Source organism: Heptranchias perlo, chromosome 25, assembly GCF_035084215.1.
Source record: "Heptranchias perlo isolate sHepPer1 chromosome 25, sHepPer1.hap1, whole genome shotgun sequence".
In the NCBI taxonomy this organism is placed as follows: domain Eukaryota; kingdom Metazoa; phylum Chordata; class Chondrichthyes; order Hexanchiformes; family Hexanchidae; genus Heptranchias; species Heptranchias perlo.
Genome location: NC_090349.1, coordinates 14250230 through 14271013, shown reverse-complemented (window position 1 = coordinate 14271013; position 20784 = coordinate 14250230). Strand labels below are relative to the sequence as shown.

At 46.8% G+C, this 20784-nt stretch overlaps 1 protein-coding gene across 4 annotated transcripts in view; it reads right to left on the bottom strand.

Moving 5' to 3' along the window:
- hnf1a (HNF1 homeobox a) overlaps positions 1 to 20784 on the bottom strand; it is a 184462-nt gene that overhangs the window by 117726 nt on the left and 45952 nt on the right. For all 4 annotated transcript variants that reach the window (XM_068005667.1, XM_068005668.1, XM_068005669.1 and 1 more), the window contains exon 4: positions 10255 to 10490. In XM_068005667.1, the coding sequence (XP_067861768.1) occupies positions 10255 to 10490 (236 nt within the window). The remainder of the gene's footprint in view (positions 1 to 10254; positions 10491 to 20784) is intronic.

The window sequence follows — 20784 nt, the reverse complement described above, 5'->3', positions numbered from 1 at the left end:
ACGGTCCCTTAGTTTGATTCCCAGTCTCTGCTGTTAGCTGAACTCAGCGAGAGCTGTAGCAGGAGTACCACAATTGGCCTCAGTATCTCTGGGCTACAGGGAGGAAAGCCATCTAGGGTTCCCACTCCACAATGCTATCCAGCAACCCTCCACTGGAAGTGCATCTCTGTGGAAACCAGATGGGGACAGCATTGGGTTCGACTGTGATGTCCTGCAGGAATCAAGTCAAAACTTACATGTGGCTACTGACCATATCAGAGGGTGACCCACGTCAGAGTACAGTGAATGCATTCAAGAGATGAGGGAAAATAACATGATACAGAACCAGTTTATACCCCTATGGGATAAGAGCTCTACTTGCCAAAACAAACAGCAGAATTGTATTCCAGCACAATCTGTAACCTCATGGCCCAGCATATTCCTCACTCTACCATTACCAACAAGCCAGGAGATCAACCCTGGTTCAATGAGGAGTGTAGAAGAGCATGCCAGGAGCAGCACCAGGTGTACCTAAAAATGAGATGCCAACCTGGTGAAGCAACAACTCAGGACTACATGCGTGCTAAACAGCGGAAGCAACATGCTATAGACAGAGCTAAGCGATTCCACAACCAACGGATCAGATCAAAGCTCTGCAGTCCTGCCACATCCAGTCATGAATGGTGGTGGACAATTAAACAACTAACGGGAGGAGGAAGCTCTGCAAACATCCCCATCCTCAATGATGGCGGAGTCCAGCACGTAAGTGCAAAAGACAAGGCTGAAGCGTTTGCAACCATCTTCAACCAGAAGTGCCGAGTGGATGATCCATCACGGCCTCCTCCCGATATCCCCACCATCACAGAAGCCAGTCTTCGGCCAATTCGATTCACTCCACGTGATATCAAGAAACGGCTGAGTGCACTGGATACAGCAAAGGCTATGGGCCCCGACAACATCCCAGCTGTAGTGCTGAAGACTTGTGCTCAAGAACTAGCTGCGCCTCTAACCAAGCTGTTCAAGTACAGCTACAACACTGGCATCTACCCGACAATGTGGAAAATTGCCCAGATATGTCCTGTCCACAAAAAGCAGGACAAATCCAATCCGGCCAATTACTGCCCCATCAGTCTACTCTCAATCATCAGCAAAGTGATGGAAGGTGTCGTCGACAGTGCTGTCAAGCGGCACTTACTCACCAATAACCTGCTCACCGATGCTCAGTTTGGGTTCCGCCAGGACCACTCGGCTCCAGACCTCATTACAGCCTTGGTCCAAACATGGACAAAAGAGCTGAATTCCAGAGGTGAGGTGAGAGTGACTGCCCTTGACATCAAGGCAGCATTTGACCGAGTGTGGCACCAAGGAGCCCTAGTAAAATCGAAGTCAATGGGAATCAGGGGGAAAACTCTCCAGTGGCTGGAGTCATACCGAGCGCAAAGGAAGATGGTAGTGGTTGTTGGAGGCCAATCATCTCAGCCCCAGGACATTGCTGCAGGAGTTCCTCAAGGCAGTGTCCTAGGCCCAACCATCTTCAGCTGCTTCATCAATGACCTTCCCTCCATCATAAGGTCAGAAATGGGGATGTTCGCTGATGATTGCACAGTGTTCAGTTCCATTTGCAACCCCTCAAATAATGAAGCAGTCCGAGCCCGCATGCAGCAAGACCTGGACAACATCCAGGCTTGGGCTCATAAGTGGCAAGTAACATTCGCGCCAGTTAAGTGCCAGGCAATGACCATCTCCAACAAGAGAGAGTCTAACCACCTCCCCTTGACATTCAACGGCATTACCATCGCCGAATCCCCCACCATCAACATCCTGGGGGTCACCATTGATCAGAAACTTAACTGGACCAGCCATATAAATACTGTGGCTATGAGAGCAGGTCAGAGGCTGGGTATTCTGCGGCGAGTGACTCACCTCCTGACTCCCCAAAGCCTTTCCACCATCTACAAGGCACAAGTCAGGAGTGTGATGGAATACTCTCCACTTGCTTGGATGAGTGCAGCTCCAACAACACTCAAGAAGCTCAACACCATCCAAGATAAAGCAGCCCACTTGATTGGCACCCCATCCACCACCCTAAACATTCACTCCCTTCACCACCGGCGCACTGTGGCTGCAGTGTGTACCATCCACAGGATGCACTGCAGCAACTCGCCAAGGCTTCTTCAACAGCACCTCCCAAACCCGCGACCTCTACCACCTAGAAGGACAAGAGCAGCAGGCACATGGGAACAACACCACCTGCACGTTTCCCTCCAAGTCACACACCATCCCAACTTGGAAATATATCGCCGTTCCTTCATCGTCGCTGGGTCAAAATCCTGGAACTCCCTTCCTAACAGCACTGTGGGAGAACCGTCACCACACGGACTGCAGTGGTTCAAGAAGGCGGCTCACCACCACCTTCTCAAGGGCAATTAGGGATGGGCAATAAATGCCGGCCTCGCCAGCGACGCCCACATCCCATGAACGAATAAAAAAAAACAGCCATGGATGACAAAAGAGGTAAGGGACCACATAAAACTAAAAGAAAAAGCAAACAAAAATGCAAAAATTAGCACAGATCCTGGCGACTGGGAGAGATACAAAGAACAGCAAAGGATGACAAAACAAATAGTAAGAGCTACAAAAAGGGCATACAAAAAGAAACTAGCAAGGGATATCAAAATCAACACAAAACATTTTTACAACTATATTAGGAAAAAGCGCGTGGTCAAGCGCAATATGGGCCCCTTAAAAACTGCTAATGGTGATATTATAAATGAAAATACGGAAATGACGGACATGTTAAATAATTACTTTGCGTCAGTATTTACAGGAGAGGAAGAGGATAGCATGCCGGACACCACAAGGAAACTAATTTTGAATCAGGGACGGGGACTCACCATAATTAACGTAAGCAAATTATCAGTAATGAAGAAAATAACGGCACCAAAGAGTGACAAATCCCCAGGACCTGATGGTTTCCATCCCAGGGTTTTAAAGGACCTAGGTGAGAACATTGCAGAAGCTCTAACTATAATCTTCCAAAGTTCTCTCGATTCAGGAACCGTTCCTTTAGACTAGAAAATTGCACGTCACTCCACTACTTAAGAAAGGTGAGAGAGGGAAACCAGGGAATTATAGACCAGTTAGCCTAATATCTGTTGTCAGGAAATTACTAGAGTCTATAATTAAGGATAGAGTGACTGAACACCTTGAAAATTTTCAGCTGATCAGAGAGTGTCAGCATGGATTTGTAAAGGGTAGGTCATGCCTGACGAACCTGATTGAATGTTTTGAAGAGGTGACTAAAATAGTGGATGTTGCTTATATGGACTTCCAGAAGGCATTTGATAAAGTCCTTACCTAAAGTCGAAGCTCATGGAATTGAGGACAAATTACTGACCTGGTTAGGAAATTGGTTGAGCAGCAGGAGCCAGAGAGCAGGGATAATGGGCAGGTACTTAAATTGGCAGGATGTGACAAGTGGTGTCCCACAGTGATCTGTGTTGGGGCCTCATCTATTCACTGTATTTTTTAACAACTTAGATGACGGGATAGAGAGCCACATATCCAAGTTTGCCGATGACACAAAGATAGGCAGCATTGTAAGCAGTGTAGATGGAAGCATAAAATTACAGAAAGATATTAATAGATTAAGTGAATGGGCAAAACTGTGGCAAATGGATTTCATTGTAGGCAAGTGTGAGGTCATCCACTTTGGACCTAAAAAGGATAGATCAGAGTACTTTCGAAATGGTGAAAAGCTCGAAACGGTGGAGGTCCAATGAGACTTAGGGGTCCATGTACATTGATCATTAAAATATGATGGACAGATACAGAAAATAATCAAAAAGGCTAATGGAATGCTGGCCTTTATATTTAGAGGACTGGAATACAAGGGGGTAGAAGTTATGCTACAGCTAAACAAAGCCCTGATTAGACCACACCTGGAGTACTGTGTTCAGTTCTGGGTACTGCACCTTAGGAGGGTTAAATTACAAGGAGAGATTACACAAACTAGGGTTGTAGTCCCTGGAATTTAGAAGATTAAGGGGTGATTTGATCGAAGTTTTCAAGATATTGAGGGGAAGTGATAAGGTAAATAAAGAGAAACTGTTTCCACTGGTTGAGGAGTCTAGGACTAGGGGACATAGCCTAAAAATTAGAGCCAGGACTTTCAGGAGTGAAGTTAGGAAACTTCTACACGCAAAGGATGGTAGAAGTTTGGAACTGTCTTCCGCAAATGGCAGTTGATGCTAACTCAATTGTTAATTTTAAATCTGAGATTGATAGATTTTTGTTAACCAAAGGTATTAAGGGATATGGGGCTAAGGTGGATATATGGAGTTATAGGATATATATGTCACAGATCAGCCATGATCTCAGGCTCGAGTGGCTAAATGGCCTACTCCTGTTCCTATGTTCCTATAACTGGAAAAATGAACGAGTCCCACCCTCTGTTGTAAAAAACACAGCTGGACTCAAAGGGTGTCTTCCTGCTCCAAGTCCCATTGGATTGAGTGAAAAATGTTACTGTTAAAAGGGCAGAGTTGAAAGCTGATGGAGGGCTCCCAGCATCCTTCAAATCATTCAGGAGCATACAATTTATTTCAGCAATTTAGGATGGCAGCCTGACTAGAAGTGACTTGTCAGTGGGTAATGGTAGATTGAAGATTGTATTGAGTGCAAATTGGTGCTTGCACTGACTTGGATGGAATTTATATCCCTACTGTGTCTCATCAGAAAGAAGGCAGGTCAAACAATAACTAGCACAAAGGCTGTCGCTTCCATATAAAGCAGGCTTTAGTGACTGAAGTACATGGGAATATAGGTGAGTGTCCAAAGTACAGTTCACATTAATAAGCCACGTTGTATCCAAACCTATAATAAAAAGGCTGCTTTTAATTTGAAAATGGCCCACTGTATTATGGGTGTATGATTAATTTCGAACAGCTGCATACAAATTCTATAGAGATATTTCTAGGAAAGGTTAAGGTTGACTTGTAATCAGGTGTGAAATTCTTCTGCACTGAATGCGAACGTATCCGATTGGTGAGCAGACCGTAAGATAGGATTATTCCAAGGAATTGATAAACGGGGCCAATAATGGATGGACAGGAGCTGAGTACTAGCGATAGGAAGTGGAGAAAATCCGCTTTTGATTTAAAGTAGGCTTACCAGAATTACAAAACTAATTAGAGTGTAGCATAAAGAGGAGGGCACATGGTAGGAGAGAGGAACAGCTGCTTGATGAATCTAATGGGTCATTGAGTATTATCTGCTGTAGGTTCCAATAGAGAAAGAGGAGAGAAGCAGACAGATGAAGGGTCATGACAAATGCTCCATCTCTAATCTTCATTGCTAATCACCGCGCTAATCTAATCACCCCGCTCTGCTTTAGGCCCTCAGTCCTATTCAGAATGAAATAATATTTTTAAATGTCTGTGAGAGACACTGGTCATAATGGGATTTGGAAGTGAGGAGATAGAATAAGGAAACTGATTTTTTTTTCTGTAGTAACCAAGTAGTAGGTTAACCTATGACCAGATTTTACAAACCAATCTGAATGCCAGTTTGGCTCAGTTGGTGGCAGTCTCACCTCCTAAGCCAGCAGCTCCGCTCCAGGACTTCAGCTCGTAACGAAGGTGACACTCCAGTGCACGTTGCAGCAGTTTAGGTGGGTGCTACTTTTTTTATTCATTCATGGGATGTGGGGGTCACTGGCAAGGCCAGCATTTATTGCCCATCCCTAATTGCCCTTGAGAAGATGGTGATAAGCCGCCTTCTTGAACCGCTGCAGTCCGTGTGGTGAAGGTTCTCCCACAGTGCTGTTAGGTAGGGAGTTCCAGGATTTTGACCCAGCGACAATGAAGGAACAGCGATATATGTCCAAGTCGGGATGGTGTGTAACTTGGAGGGGAACGTGCAGGTGGTTCCCATGCGCCTTCTGTCCTTGTCCTTCTAGGTGGTAGAGGTCGCGGGTTTGGGAAGTGCTGTCGAAGAAGCCTTGGCGAGTTGCTGCAGTGCATCCTGTGGATGGTACACACTGCAACCACAGTGCATCGGTGGTGGAGGGAGTGAATGTTTATGGTGGTAGATGGGCTGTTGATCAAGCGGGCTGCTTTGTCCTGTCTGCTGTCTGGCCAACATTCCTCACTCAAACAACAACATCAAAACACATCAGCTGGTCATTCAACCCAGCTGCTATTTATGGGACCTTACCGTACACAAAATGGCTGCAACATTTACCCACATGACAATGGTAACAGCACGTCTAAGTAATTCATTGTGTATGAAGTGCTTTGCGATGTTGCGGAGAAACTTGAGATCTAAGCAGAAGGACCCTGATTTCCATATAGTCATGAGGCGTTCACCTGATTCGACGGAATTCTCAACCGGCCGGAGTTAAAACAGCTGCAGGGCATTATCTGAGTGGTAAAGAGCACAGCACAGTTTTAACTCCCGATCCGCCTGGTTTCCGCTGGCCGGAGGGAGTTGAAAATCCCCCTCCCTTGAGTGTCTGCAGCCTTTTCGACTGTAAGCCTGATTCTGTCCCTATATGAGCAGGAACACGGGCTGATTTTTATTTCCCCTCCCTAGCCTAGGGATACTCAGAATGAGGCACCTCCACTGCCGTCTCAGCACAGACCAGGGGGACCAAGCTGGCACCTTCCCGATCTGTGTGTCTCAGAATCACAGAACAAAAGCGTGTTTAAATTTCGGAGTCGCACCAACATCTGGAGTTGGCTGAGCTCCATTAGTGAAGGTGCCTTAGCACGTGCTGGATGAGGAATATGTTGGAATATTCCTTAAATAGATACTTGGGAAAAGCACCTCTTAAGGATGTGACTGTTGACAAAAAGCTGGTAACATCAGAGCTACAAGAGCCAAGCCATTAACGGGATGGTAACGGCCTCAAAATGGTGCCTTACCGTCCCCGTTAACACCGGCGATATGGCCGGCCCCATTTTAAAAGGGGTCTACCGCTGGGTGTCCAAAGCGCCCGCCTGTTTCAGGTGATAGGCCCCTTTTGAAATGGAAATAGAGTCCTCTGATGTAAATGGGACCCCATTAACATTTTCGGTCAGAACTAGGCTGCACGCACGCCGACCAGTTCCACAGGTGATGGTACCGAAGAGGCCTGGCCAAGTGCTACCACAGGACCCCTACCCTCCGCAATCCGGACCCCCTCCCCACTATTAACCTTGCTGGCGTTTGCACCTGCCCCGCAGATTGCCTGCCACATTTAAATGAGGCCGGAGCCTCAAAATGGCGGGGGCCTCTTTGCCGCTGGAATAGGCACTTCACCAGTCAGTCAACCCAAAAGTCAAAATAGGCCTCCAGGTGTTAACCAAACCCAAGTTCCAGGAACCGATGGCATTGTAGACCATGTAAAAGGTGGGCCCATGATTTTGCCGTCAAGATGTGGCAGCTGGTTTCCTTGACCAGAGGTTATAATTAGCTCCAGAAGTTCAGATCCTAACACTCTCCACAGTACAGATAAAGGCTTTGAGTTTGTGCCAGTCCAGCACTTAATCAGAACACAGAATTTGCAGCTTCTTTTTTTCCCTTCCTGTTTTTACCCGTCGCCGTTTGTTTCCTCTTTATGCCCAGGCATTGTTCTCTGACTATATATGCTGTGCCTTTATGCAACTCTTCACTCACCTGACGAAGGAGCAAAGCTCCGAAAGCTTGTGATTTCAAATAAAACTGTTGGACTATAACCTGGTGTTGTGCGACTCCTTACATTTGTCCACCCCAGTCCATCACCGGCATCTCCACATCACTATAAATCAGGTTCTTGAAGCCATAAATCTTCCTGTTGGAGGGTGACAGCTAACAACCCCGTGTTTTTAAACCGTTCCTATTAAACTCCACACGCACTTGGATAGGAACCCGTCAGAAGGTAAGTCAGCTATTCGTTCGGAAAGGTCATTTTTGCTCAGCTGAATAAACTGCGGTCTGGCTTTGTGCTCGCCCAACCCCACCAGATTTTTTGGGGTCAGGTTCATTATAATAATTATTGTGGCCCAACACCCCCCCTCCCACCCCACCCCCACTAGTATTTCCGTTCCCACCGAGTCGCCCACTTCAGGTTGTGGGGGTGGGAGGGGAGGTGCTAGGGAGGGAAATCTCGGCATCTCTTGCTGCAGCGTAATGTGACCAGCTGTACTGGACCTGCTAACAGTTGATCACTCTGGGACCACTGCAACATTAAATGCAGTCTGTTAAATTTTAAGTGACCCTCCGCTGCCTTAGCACAGATGGACACCGGGAAGGGGTGGAGGGGTGCGATAGTGTATAACAGGCGGCTGATCTGATATCACCCGTTTTACACTATCGCTCAAAGTCCTCCAGCAGCACATGGCATTAATGACAGGGAGTATTGGATGATGCATTTCTGCCATTAACATTGAATCTGAATCTGCCCACTCAGCTCCAATTCCTGCGGGAAATCCAGGAAGAGGCCGGAGAGCTGGTGGAAACGGCTCCTTGTCATGCTCCCAACCTGCCCGGGAATTGGCAGAAAAGCATGGAAAAATGCACGCCAAAAAAAAACTAAAGCTTCTCCAACACATTCTGCAGCCAGCACTTTGAGCAGTAAGATTGTTAAAAAGTTGTCCATCCATCACTTATTGACCTACTTTAAACCTTTAGTGTTCATTGGGCACCATTGTTATGCAATTGATAAAACTCTTTAAAAGCATTATTATTATTAATTGGTTGTCAAATCAGTGCACAACAGCCTGTCACCACTGAAGTGCTGGTAATGGATGAGGGCCCCCATGAAGTAATAAGAGTTGCCGTTATTAGAAAGCGGATGAGCTGCCAGGTGGCACGTGAGGGCTATACTTCTACAGTCAGGTACGAAGGATCTTGGTTTTCCTTTCCTCTGCCACCATATGCAGTTCTTTAAAAATAAACATCATCTCAGTTCCCATGGGTATTCAAATAAGTTCAAGGAAAATAGATACACTGAAATGTACTTTCATTCTACTGACAGATCTCTTATGGTATTGTTCGCGGATACACGGTCTTATAATAAACGGGCCGATATGAGATTGAAGGTACGGTTCATTATTGTGCTGCTGAATTGCAGCCATGTGGCACTTGAATATGTCCTTTTAAATTCATAAGATCTAATTGCTGTGCCTTCCTGAGGTCAATTAGAGGCTATGTTAAACCGAGGCCCTGACTGCCCTCTCAGGTGGACATAAAAGATCCCATGCCACTATTCGAAGAAGAGCAAGGGAGCTCTGGCCAATATTTATCCCTCAACCAACATCACTAGAAAAAAACAGATTATCTGGTCATTATCACATTGCTGTTTGTGGGACCTTGCTGTGCGCAAAATTGGCTGCCATGTTTCCTACATTACAACAGTGACTACACTTCAAACATACTTCATTGGCTGTAAAGTGCTCCTGAGTTCATGAAAGTCTTTTTTATTTAATTGTACTTAGAAAAACCCTAAAAGTCAATTAGAGGATGAAGAAATCAGGGGGCAGTGACCTTTTAAAAAAGTGTGACACAGAAATTTTCAGGTGTGACAAAGTGTGACACCTGAAGTGTGATGGCCACGCCTTAAAACTTAGATCTTTAGACTGCAACGTTCTGCAGTTTCTTTCCTGGGGGTTAAAATTTGTTTAGTGCACCGGCAAACATACTTGCATCAAACTCCTATGTGCACTGCTTTTAATGAAGTCATTATCCAGTTTTAAAATCCACTTGATTTAAACTGGCTGATGGCCTTTAAAATAGCTCACAAAAGAATTTGACACAAACACTGAAAATAGTGCACAGAGACATTTTGACTGTGAGCTGTGTCGTCTTAGGAGGGAAACATGGAGCAGAAACCATGTGGGCCAATTTGGAGCTGCTTCAGGAGACTGTTGTCATTTTACACATGACAATGGTTTCAAACAGTTTCAAAGGGTCAAACTAGACTGTACCCTTTGAAAATGCTTGAAAACGCTGTTAATGGAACACTAACGGTGGACTGCCTGGATACCCTGAATAGGTAGTGAGGCTGTTGTCCTGCAAGACTAATTTTTGGGAGTTTGATACAAGCTTTCATTAAAGCAAAAGGGCAGCATGGCGACTAAGGTGTCCAAGTAGTTGCCTGAAAAACATGGTCCCTGGCCTTTGAGCCTGAACTCATAGCCAACTCCCCAAGCGGTCCAACAAGCCCTGTCTTATTTAAATTAAATATCCCACATTGAGTATATTAAACACTGTCAAATCAGAAAGAGTGAACATACTAAACATACTAAACCTTACCGTGTAATTTGTTGGGTGACAAGGCACTTGGTTGCAGGGGTGAGCTATTATGGGGTGTCACAGGAGTTGCCGTGTGGGGTTGTTGAGTGCCATACGCATCCATTGCCAACTTGTGCCGAAAAGCCTCTTCCTTCCTTCGGTTCGCAAACCAGTTGTACACCCGCACCTCAGTAACAAGGTTAGAGCCCAGCCCATGGGCCTGTGATGGGGAGACTCCTCGCTGTATACACTCTGCTCTGTAATGAACATAGATAATAAATGTGTAAGACCAGAAGTCCATTTAAATCGGTTTCTTTGGAAACTTCCAGGGAGAATTTTGAACAAGATAGATTCTTTTTTGGATGAATTCCACCTTTCCTCAGTCATCCAAATTCATACAATGAATTCACATGGAAAGAAAAACCTCTGCTTTGGGTGAAAGGATTTTTCATTAGTCCTTATTGTCATAACAGTCATTCAGTTTGCCAGACTAAGAGCAAATAGAATTCAACAACACCAAATAGATGCTTTAAAAAAATATTATCTGCTCAAAATTAAAATCATATCCTAGTCTAATTCAATTCATTGCTGCAAGAATTGGTTGGTTTTTCTGACTTTAGGTGCTTGTGGAGTTGTGCAGGGGCATAGACAACAATAACTTTCATTTATATAGCGCCTTTAACATAGTAAGACATCCCAAGGCCCCTCACAGGAGCAAAATTTGACACTGAGCCACATAAGGAGATATTGGACAGGTGGCCTAAAGCTTCGTCAAAGAGGTAGGTTTTAAGGAGCGCCATATGGACAAGAGAGAGATAGAGAGCCAGAGAGATTTAGGGAGGGAATTCCAGAGGTTTGGGCCCAGGCTGCTGAAGGCATGGCCGCCAATGGTGGATCGATCAAAATAAGGGATGAGCAAGAGGCCAGAATTGGAGGAGGGTTGTTGGGCTGGACGAGGTTACAGAGATATCAGTGACAAAGGGGGAAATTTCAGCTTTGGGCAATTGTGCATTGAGTTATGGGGTGAGCAATGTCTTGATGTTAACCCCAAGAGGGGTGATGGGTGAACGGAACTTAGTGCGAGTTAGGATACGGGCAGCAGCGTTTTGGATAAGCTCAAGTTTACGGAGCATGGAAGGCGGGAGGCGGGCCAGGGGTATTGGAATATTCCAGTCTGGAGGTAACAAAGGCATGGATGAGGGTTTCAGTAGCAGATAAGCTGAGGCAGGGGTGGAGACGGCCGATGTTACGGAGGTGGAAGTAGGCGGTCTTGGTGATGGAGAGGATCTGGGCTCGGAAGCTCATCTCAGGCTCAGATAAGATACGAAGGTTGAGAACAGTCCAGTTCAGCCTCAGACAGGGCCAGAGAGAGGGATGGAGTTGGTGGCTCGGGAATGGAGTTTGCAATGGGGACCAAAGATAATGGCTTCAGTCTTCCCAATATTTAATTGGAGGAAATTTCTGTTCATCCAATACTGGATGTTGGAGAAGCAGCGTGACAAATCAGAGGCAATGGAGGGGTCAAGAGAGGTGCTGGTGAGGTACAGCTGGGTGTCGTCAGCGTATATGTGGAACCTGACGTTGTATTTTCAGACGATGTCACCGAGGGACAGCATGTGGATTGGCACCCCATCCACCACCCTAAACATTCACTCCCTTCACCACCAGCGCACAGTGGCTGCAGTGTGTACCATCCACAGGATGCACTGCAGCAACTCGCCAAGGCTTCTTCAACAGCACCTCCCAAACCCGCAACCTCTACCACCTAGAAGGACAAGAGCAGCAGGCACATGGGAACAACACCACCTGCACGTTCCCCTCCAAGTCACACACCATCCTGACTTGGAAATATATCGCCGTTCCTTCATCATCGCTGGGTCAAAATCCTGGAACTCCCTTCCTAACAGCACTGTGGGAGAACCTTCACCACACGGACTGCAGCGGTTCAAGAAGGCGGCTCACCACCACCTTTTCAAGGGCAATTAGGGATGGGCAAAAAATGCCGGCCTCTCCAGCGACACCCACATCCCATGAACGAATAAAAAACAAATAGGAGGGGACCAAGATTAGAGCCTTGAGGGACTCCAGAGGTAATGGTGTGAGAGTGGGAAGAGAATTCATTGCACACCCAACCCTGAATTGAAAGGACTGACTTTAACTTTTGGTGGTGGCAGAAAATGAGCAGTAGCGGATCAGCTGTCCGTTAACACCTCACCCAATTTTCCTCTCCACAATGGTGTATAACGGGCGGCCGATCCACTGCTGCCCATTTTCCGCCACCGATGAAACTTAAAATCGGCCCTAAATGTTCTGTGTGATTTGTTCACATGTGGTGATTGGCAGATCATTTTGAATTGAACAGAAAGTTATTTAAGTTTTGTTTGGCCGCGGTCAGCATCTTGAATGTATTTATCAGTCCGGTCTTTTTTCTTCCAAATTATTGATTCTGTCTGGAACTTTCGAAGAATCTGTCAGGAGCCTTTGAAAAGGGTTAGTGAGGCCATAGTTTATGAGGATAAAACAGAGGCCACTACATAAGAAAAGTTGCTTACATTATAGATTATCGCAGCAGTTGCTAACTATTTATTATTTTTCTATGACGAGGAGCTAGTTAAGCTTAACAACTACTGTCAACACATATGTTGCATTAATAGTTCTATTCTGGCGTCCCATTAGTGTTTAGTAAATTTATTTAACCGTTAAATCCTAATACAAACGCAAGTGTATTCTGCCGCCTCATGAAAACAGGAGGATGTGTAAAGGCACGGGATACAACCAGTAGCTGAGATGATCTGCATTATCCTGATGTCACTATGAATGTTACCTAGATATCAGGGCCATTGAATGCACCCTCTGGGACGTAAAGAGCGAGGGCTCATTTATGGGAGTTGTCTTAAACATGCAAGCGAAAAATATCTAGAGTAAAAGAAAGTTAGAAGAAATCCAAAAATGTAACAGTGTAGTGGGCATGTTGTCATTTTTCACTGGACCATATGCAAACATGCACTAGGGTTGCCAACCCTCCAGGGTTGTCCTGGATTCTCCAGGAATTAAAGATTAATCTCCTGGACACTGTTACGAGCCTTCATCGTCGCTGGGTCAAAATCCTGGAACTCCCTTCCTAACAGCACTGTGGGAGAACCGTCACCACACGGACTGCAGCGGTTCAAGAAGGCGGCTCACCACCACCTTCTCAAGGGCAATTAGGGATGGGCAATAAATGCCCGCCTCGCCAGCGACGCCCACATCCCATGAACAAATTTTTAAAAAACCCGGGAGAAAAATCACAGGGGCATTAAACAAAATGAATACTTTAATTTATTTGTCGTAAAAAATGCTGGAAATGGGAAAAAAGGCTGTTTGATTGAGTGGGGCGATTGGAGGCAGGAGGTCATGTGATGAAACCTCCAGGAATACGTCCAACCGGAGTTGGCGACCCTAACATGCACACAACATATACGCATTAGACAAATCCACTTTGAGCGATGGGTTGCATGTGTAAACATTAAGGAGGCTCTACCGAGCTGTTGTAGCATTACTTCCACAAATGTACGTCGTATATGACCCAATTTTGTGTCACTCTCAGATGCAGTTGTTTGAGATTCAAATTACAAGCTGTATGGTGAGAGGCAATTCTCTGCTCTATTCGGAGTGCACCACATAACTATAATCAGAGAGCTCGACCTCAGTTTCTGTTGTATGTTTGGCTCTCGTTGTGTCCCAGAATGTATAAAAATTGTAGAGAATTATAGAATGATACAGCGCAGAAGGAGGCCATTCGGCCCATCGTGCTTGTGCCGGCTCTTTGAAAGAGTTATCCAATTAGTCCCACTCCCCCGCTCTTTCCTCGTAGCCCTGCAAATTTTTCCATTTCAAGTTTTTATCCAATTCCCTTTTGAAAGTTACCATTGAATCTGCTTCCACCGCCCTTTGAGACAGATCATAACAACTTGCTGCATAAAAAAAGTCTCCTCATCTCCCCTTTGGTTCTTTTGCCAATTACCTTAAATCTGTGTCCTCTGGCTACTGACCCTCCCGTCAGTGGTTACAGTTTCTCCTTATTTACTCTATCAAAACCCCTCATAATTTTGAATACCTCTATTAAATCTCCCCTTAACCTTCTCTGCTCTAAGGAGAACAACCCCAGCTTCTCCAGTCTTTCCACATAACTGAAGTCCCTCATCCCTGGAACCATTCTAGCGAATCTCTGCAACCTCTCCAAGGCCTTCACATCCTTCCTTCAGTGTGGTGCCCAGAATTGGACATAATACTCCAGCTGAGGCCTAACCAGTGATTGATAAAGGTTTAGCATAACTCCCTTGCCTTTGTACTCTATGCCTCTATTTATAACCCCAAGGATCCATGTGCTTTTTTTAACAGCCTTTAACAATATACTTGATGGAGGCTACTTGTTGGCAATTGTAAAAGGGTCTATGACCTGGTATAAGCGAGTAGCTAGGGCAAATCTTCTGAGCTGACAACTTGAATCTCTGTCTTGATTGTACATAAATATGGTGTTTGTAATGTCTCTCTCCTGAAGATTCTGACCGGGGAGGGGCTTAAAGCTGAGTGGTCATTCCTCATGCATCAACTGGGATATTTACGTCGGGGGTTCTCCTGATCAGATGGAGTAACCTCCGAGGAAAATCCCGCAGGTAGAGGCAGATAATGACCCCGCCCACAGAATAGTTTACGTCACTGGATAAAGCAAGGTCAGCCCATGTGCAGAATCTTCTGTCGCTCCATGCACATCTCTGATGACAGCAGTGGGCACTTTTCTGGCATAGAGGTAAGGAGGGGAAGGATTGCTGGATATGATGTGGGGGGCAAGAGACAGCAGGGTATGGGGGATGCACCAGGTGGGAGGGGCAGGACGATAGGGGTGCCCAAAATTTTTTCCCCTACACTTTAATGGCAGCCTCCCCTTCAATGTCCATTCACAACAGGACTATGTAGCGGAATCACTGCTCAGGCACTCCATCCACATTGTGGGAGAGATGCCTAATTAGTATAAAAGTCAGGATATTGTTGGAGGAGCTCCTCAGGACGGTGTTCAGTTCCATTCTCAACCACTCAGATAATGAAGCAGTCCATGCCCGCATGCAGCAAGACCTGGACAACATCCAGGCTTGGACCAATAAGTGGCAAGTAACAATGGCGCCAGGCAAGTAGCAGGCAATGACCATTTCCAACAAGAGAGAGTCTAACCACCTCCCCTTGACATTCAACGGCATTACCATCGCCGAATCCCCCACCATAAACATCTTGAGGGTCACCATTGACCACAAACTTAACATTTTTTTTATGCATTCATGGAATGTGGGCATCGCTGGCAAGGCCAGCATTTATTGCCCATCCCTAATTGCCCTTGAGAAGGTGGTGGTGAGCCGCCTTCTTGAACCGCTGCAGTCCGTATAGTGAAGATTCTCCCACAGTGCTGTTAGGTAGGGTGTTCCAGGATTTTGACCCAGTGACGATGAAGGAACGATATATTTCCAAGTCGGGATGGTGTGTGACTTGCAGGGGAACGTGCAGGTGGTGTTGTTCCCATGTGCCTGCTGCCCTTGTCCTTCTAGGTGGTAGAGGTTGCGGGTTTGGGAGGTGCTGTCGAAGAAGCCTTGGCGAGTTGCTGCAGTGCATCCTGTGGATGGTACACACTGCAGCCACAGTGCGCCGGTAGTGAAGGGAGTGAATGTTTAGGATGGTGGAAGGGCCAATCAAGCGGGCTGCTTTGTCCTGGATGGTGTTGAGCTTCTTGAGCGTTGTTGGAGTTGCACTCATCCAGGCAAGTGGAGAGTATTCCATCACACTCCTGACTTGTGCCTTGTAGATGGTGGAAAGGCGTTGGGGGGTCAGAAGGTGAGTCACTCGCCGCAGAATACTCAGCCTCTGACCTGCTCTTGTAGCCACAGGATTTATGTGGCTGGTCCAGTTAAGTTTCTGGTCAATGGTGACCTCCAGGATGTTGATGGTGGGGGATTCAGCGATGGTAATGCCGTTGAATGTCAAGGGGAGGTGGTTAGACTCTCTCTTGTTGGAGATGGTCATTGCCTGTCATTTGTCTGGCGCAAATGTTACTTGTCACTTATCAACCCAAGCCTGGATGTTGTCCAGGTCTTGCTGCATGCGGGCACGGACTGCTTCATTATCTGAGGGGTTGCGAATGGAACTGAACACTGTGCAATCATCAGCGAACATCCCATTTCTGACTTTATGATGAAGGGAAGGTCATTGATGAAGCAGCTGAAGATGGTTGGGCCTAGGACATTGCCTGAGGGACTCCTGTAGCAATATCCTGGGGCTGAGATGATTGGCCTCCAACAACCAGTACCATCTTCCTTTGTGCTGGGTATGACTCCAGCCACTGGAGAGTTTTCCCCCTGATTCCCATTGACTTCAATTTTACTAGGGCTCCTTGGTGCCACACTTGGTCAAATGCTGCCTTGATGTCAAGGGCAGTCACTCTCACATCACCTCTGTAATTCAGCTCTTTTGTCCATGGACCAAGGCTGTAATGAGGTCTGGAGCCAAGTGGTCCTGGCAGAACCCAAAGAGAGCATCGGTGAGCAGGTTATTGGTGAGTAAGTGCCGCTTGATAGCGCTGTCAATGACACTTTCCTTCACTTTGCTGATGATTGAGAGTAGACAGATGGGGCGGTAATTGGCCGGATTGGATTTGTCCTGCTTTTTGTGGACAGGACATACCTGGGCAATTTTCCACATTGTCGGGTAGATGCCAGTGTTGTAGCTGTAGTGGAACAGTTTGGCTAGAGGCGCAGCCAGTTCTGGAGCACAAGTCTTCAGCACTACAGCCGGGACGTTGTCGGGGCCCATAGCCTTTGCTGTATCCAGTGCACTCAGCCGTTTCTTGGTATCACGTGGAGTGAATCGAATTGGCTGAAGACTGGCTTCCGTGATGGTGGGGATATTGGGAGGAGGCCGAGATGGATCACCCACTCAGCACTTCTGGCTGAAGATGGTTGCAAACGCTTCAGCCTTGTCTTTTGCACTCACGTGCTGGACTCCGCCATCATTGAGGATGGGGATGTTTGCAGAGCCTCCTCCTCCCATTCGTTGTTTAATTGTCCACCACCATTCACGACTGGATGTGGCAGGACTGCAGAGCTTTGATCTGATCCGTTGGTTGTAGAAACGCTTAGCTCCGTCTATAGCGTGTTGCTTCCGCTGTTTAGCATGAATGTGGTCCTGAGTTGTAGCTTCACCAGGTTGGCACCTCATTTTTAGGTACGCCTGGTGATGCTCCTGGCATGCTCTTCTACACTCCTCATTGAACCAGGGTTGATCCCCTGGCTTGTTGGTAATGGTAGAGTGAGGAATATGCCGGGCCATGAGGTTACAGATTGTGCTGGAATACAATTCTGCTGCTGCTGATGGCCCACAGTGCCTCATGGATGCCCAGTTTTGAGCTGCTAGATCTGTTCTGAATCTATCCCATTTAGCACGGTGGTAGTGCCACACAACACGTTGGATGGTGTCGTCAGTGTGAAGACAGGACTTCGTCTCCACTGGATCTGTGCAGTGGACACTCTTACCAATACTGCCATGGACAGATGCATCTGCGACAGGTAGATTGGTGAGAACGAAGTCAAGTAGGTTTCTCCCTCGTGTTGGTTCGCTCACCACCTGCCGCAGGCCCAGTCTGGCAGCTATGTCCTTCAGGACTCGGCCAGTTCGGTCAGTAATGGTGCTACCGAGCCACTCTTGGTGATGGACATTGAAGTCCCCCACCCAGAGTACATTCTGTTCCCTTGCTGCCCTTCGTGCTTCCTCCAAGTGGTGCTCAACATAGAGGAGGACTGATTCATCAGCTGAGGGAGGACGGTAGGTGGTAATCAGCAGGAGGTTTCCTTGCCCATGTTTGACCTGATGCCATAAGATTTCATGGGGTCCGGAGTCAATGTTGAGGACTCCCAGGGCCTCTCCCTCCTGACTGTATATCACTGTACCGCCACCTCTGGTCGGTCTGTCCTGCCGGTGGGACAGGACATACTCAGGGATGGTGATGGAAGAGTCTGGGACGTTGGCTGAAAGATATGATTCTGTGAGTATGGCTATGTCAGGCTGTTGCTTGACTAGTCTGTGGGACAGCTCTCCCAATTTTGGCACAAGTTCCCAGATGTTAGTGAGGAGGACTTTGCAGGGTCGACTGGGCTTGGTTTGCCTTTGTCGTGTCCGGTGCCTAGTGGTCCGATGCCGGGTGGTGTATCTGGTTGGGTACGGTGGCATAGTGGTTATGTTATTGGACTAGTAATCCAGAGAGCCTGGACTAATAATCTGGAGTCATGAGTTCAAATCCTGCCAGCAATGTGGTTGATGTCTTAATTGTCCTCTGAAATGGCCTAGCAAACCACTCAGTTGTACAATCTCACTAAAAAAAGTCATAACATCTGGACCAGCCACATAAATACTGTGGCTACAAGAGCCAGTCAGAGGCTGGGTATTCTGCGGCGAGTGACTCACCTCCTGACTCCCCAAAGCCTTTCCACTATCTACAAGGCACAAGTCAGGAGTGTGATGGAATACTCTTCACTTGCCTGGATGAGTACAGCTCCAACAACACTCAAGAAGCTTGACACCATCCAGGATAAAGCAGCCCGCTTGATTGGCACCCTAAACATTCACCACCGGCGCACCGTGGCTGCAGTGTGCACATCCACAGGATGCACTGCAGCAACTCGCCCAGGCTTCTTCAACAGCACCTCCCAAACCCACGACCTCTACCACCTCGAAGGACAAGAGCAGCAGGCACATGGGAACAACACCACCTGCACGTTCCCCTCCAAGTCACACACCATCCCGACTTGGAAATATATTGTCATTCCTTCATCGTCGCTGAGTCAAAATCCTGGAACTCCCTACCTAACAGCACTGTGGGAGAACCTTCACTATATGGACTGCAGCGGTTCAAGAAGGCGGCTCACCACCACCTTCTCAATGGAAATTAGGGATGGGCAATAAATGCTGGCCTTGCCAGCGACGCCCACATCCCATGAACGAATAAAAAAAGGTTCCTACCGAGTCCAGTGTACAGTTTATGTGCGGGCTAGGGTTGCCAACCCTCCAGGATTGTCCTGGCGTCTCCAAGAATTAAAGATTAATCTCCTGGACAATGTTGTGAGCAACCCAGGTGGAAAAATTTTAGGGGCATTAAAAAAACTTGTTTGTTTTATTCACTTTCTTTGAACTCTTCCATTTATGTGTTGTAAAAGTATTGGAAATGGGAATTGAAGGCTGTTTGACGGGGCTGGGCAGGTGGAGGTGGGAGGTCATGCGATGAAAGCTCCGGGAATACGTCCAACTGGAGCTGACGACCCTAGTGCAGGCTCCCAGCCTCCTTTGCACTCGCCATCTGCTGAGCGCCTTGGGCATATTATCGGTTTAGACCTCCATGCCCACTGTGCTTCAGCACATTGGTTGCCTGCCATTGTATTACTGGGCTCTTTGTGTTCAACAGACTATTTGACCTTTTGATATCACTGTGGCTGAGCCTCATCGTGCCCTTGCCCCATATCCACTCACACATTTGGTGTTTTCTGATATGGCCACTGAATAGCAATTGAGAACTGGTACAATGGTTGATTTAATTTTTCCCTTCCTAGCCCAAGGGTGTTGAAGTCAATGGCAGCCAGTTCCTGGTGCTACCTCAGCCTCAATCAGCCAACTCAATACTGACCGGTGATTGCATCTGTTTCCTTCCTGATCAGCTAGTTTAAAGGTAAGGCATTGCATTTACCCACTGAGTCACCAAAGGAGCTGTAATTAAGGTTATGTTTTTAGTCAGTGTTGTTTCAGACAAGCTGATTCAGAGGCTTATCTGAGACCAGCACACCCATCACCCTGTGCTCACTGACCTACATTGTTGGCTGCCCGTCCACCAACACCTTCAATTTAAAATTCTCATCCTCGTGTTCAAATCCCTCAATGTTCTTGCCTCTCCCTGTCTCTGTAACCTCCTCCAGCCCTACAACCCTCCGAGAACTCGGTCTTCCTCCAAGTCTGGCCTCTTATGCATCCCCATTCTCTTCGCCCCATCATTGGCAGCCGTGCCTTCAGCCATCGGGAATCCCTCCATAAACCTTTCCATCACTCCACCTCCTTTAAGACTCTCCTTAAAACCAGTCTCTTTGACAAAGCTTTTAGTCACCACTCCTGATATCTCCTCCTTTGGCTCGGTGTCAAATTTTGTCTGATTATGCAACTGTGAAGCGACTTGGGACGTCTTTCTACGTTAAAGGTGCTTTATAAGTACAAGTTATTGTTGATTATTTTGTCATGTAATGTGTCTTTCAGTTCATCATTCATTATCTTTAACACTAGAAGCGCAAGGAAAGCTGGAGTTCTGGCAGAGGGGAGATTTAAATGTCTGCAACAATGTTTAGCTAATAAAAAATAATGAATTATGTTACATAGTGCAGCATGTTCGTCATTATGCACGTCAACAATGATCAGCTTCTCTGAATGTTTGACCTTTTTGGGACCAAATCCCATTTTTTTTTTACACTGGGCATCCAGTAGACATGAATTGGCGTA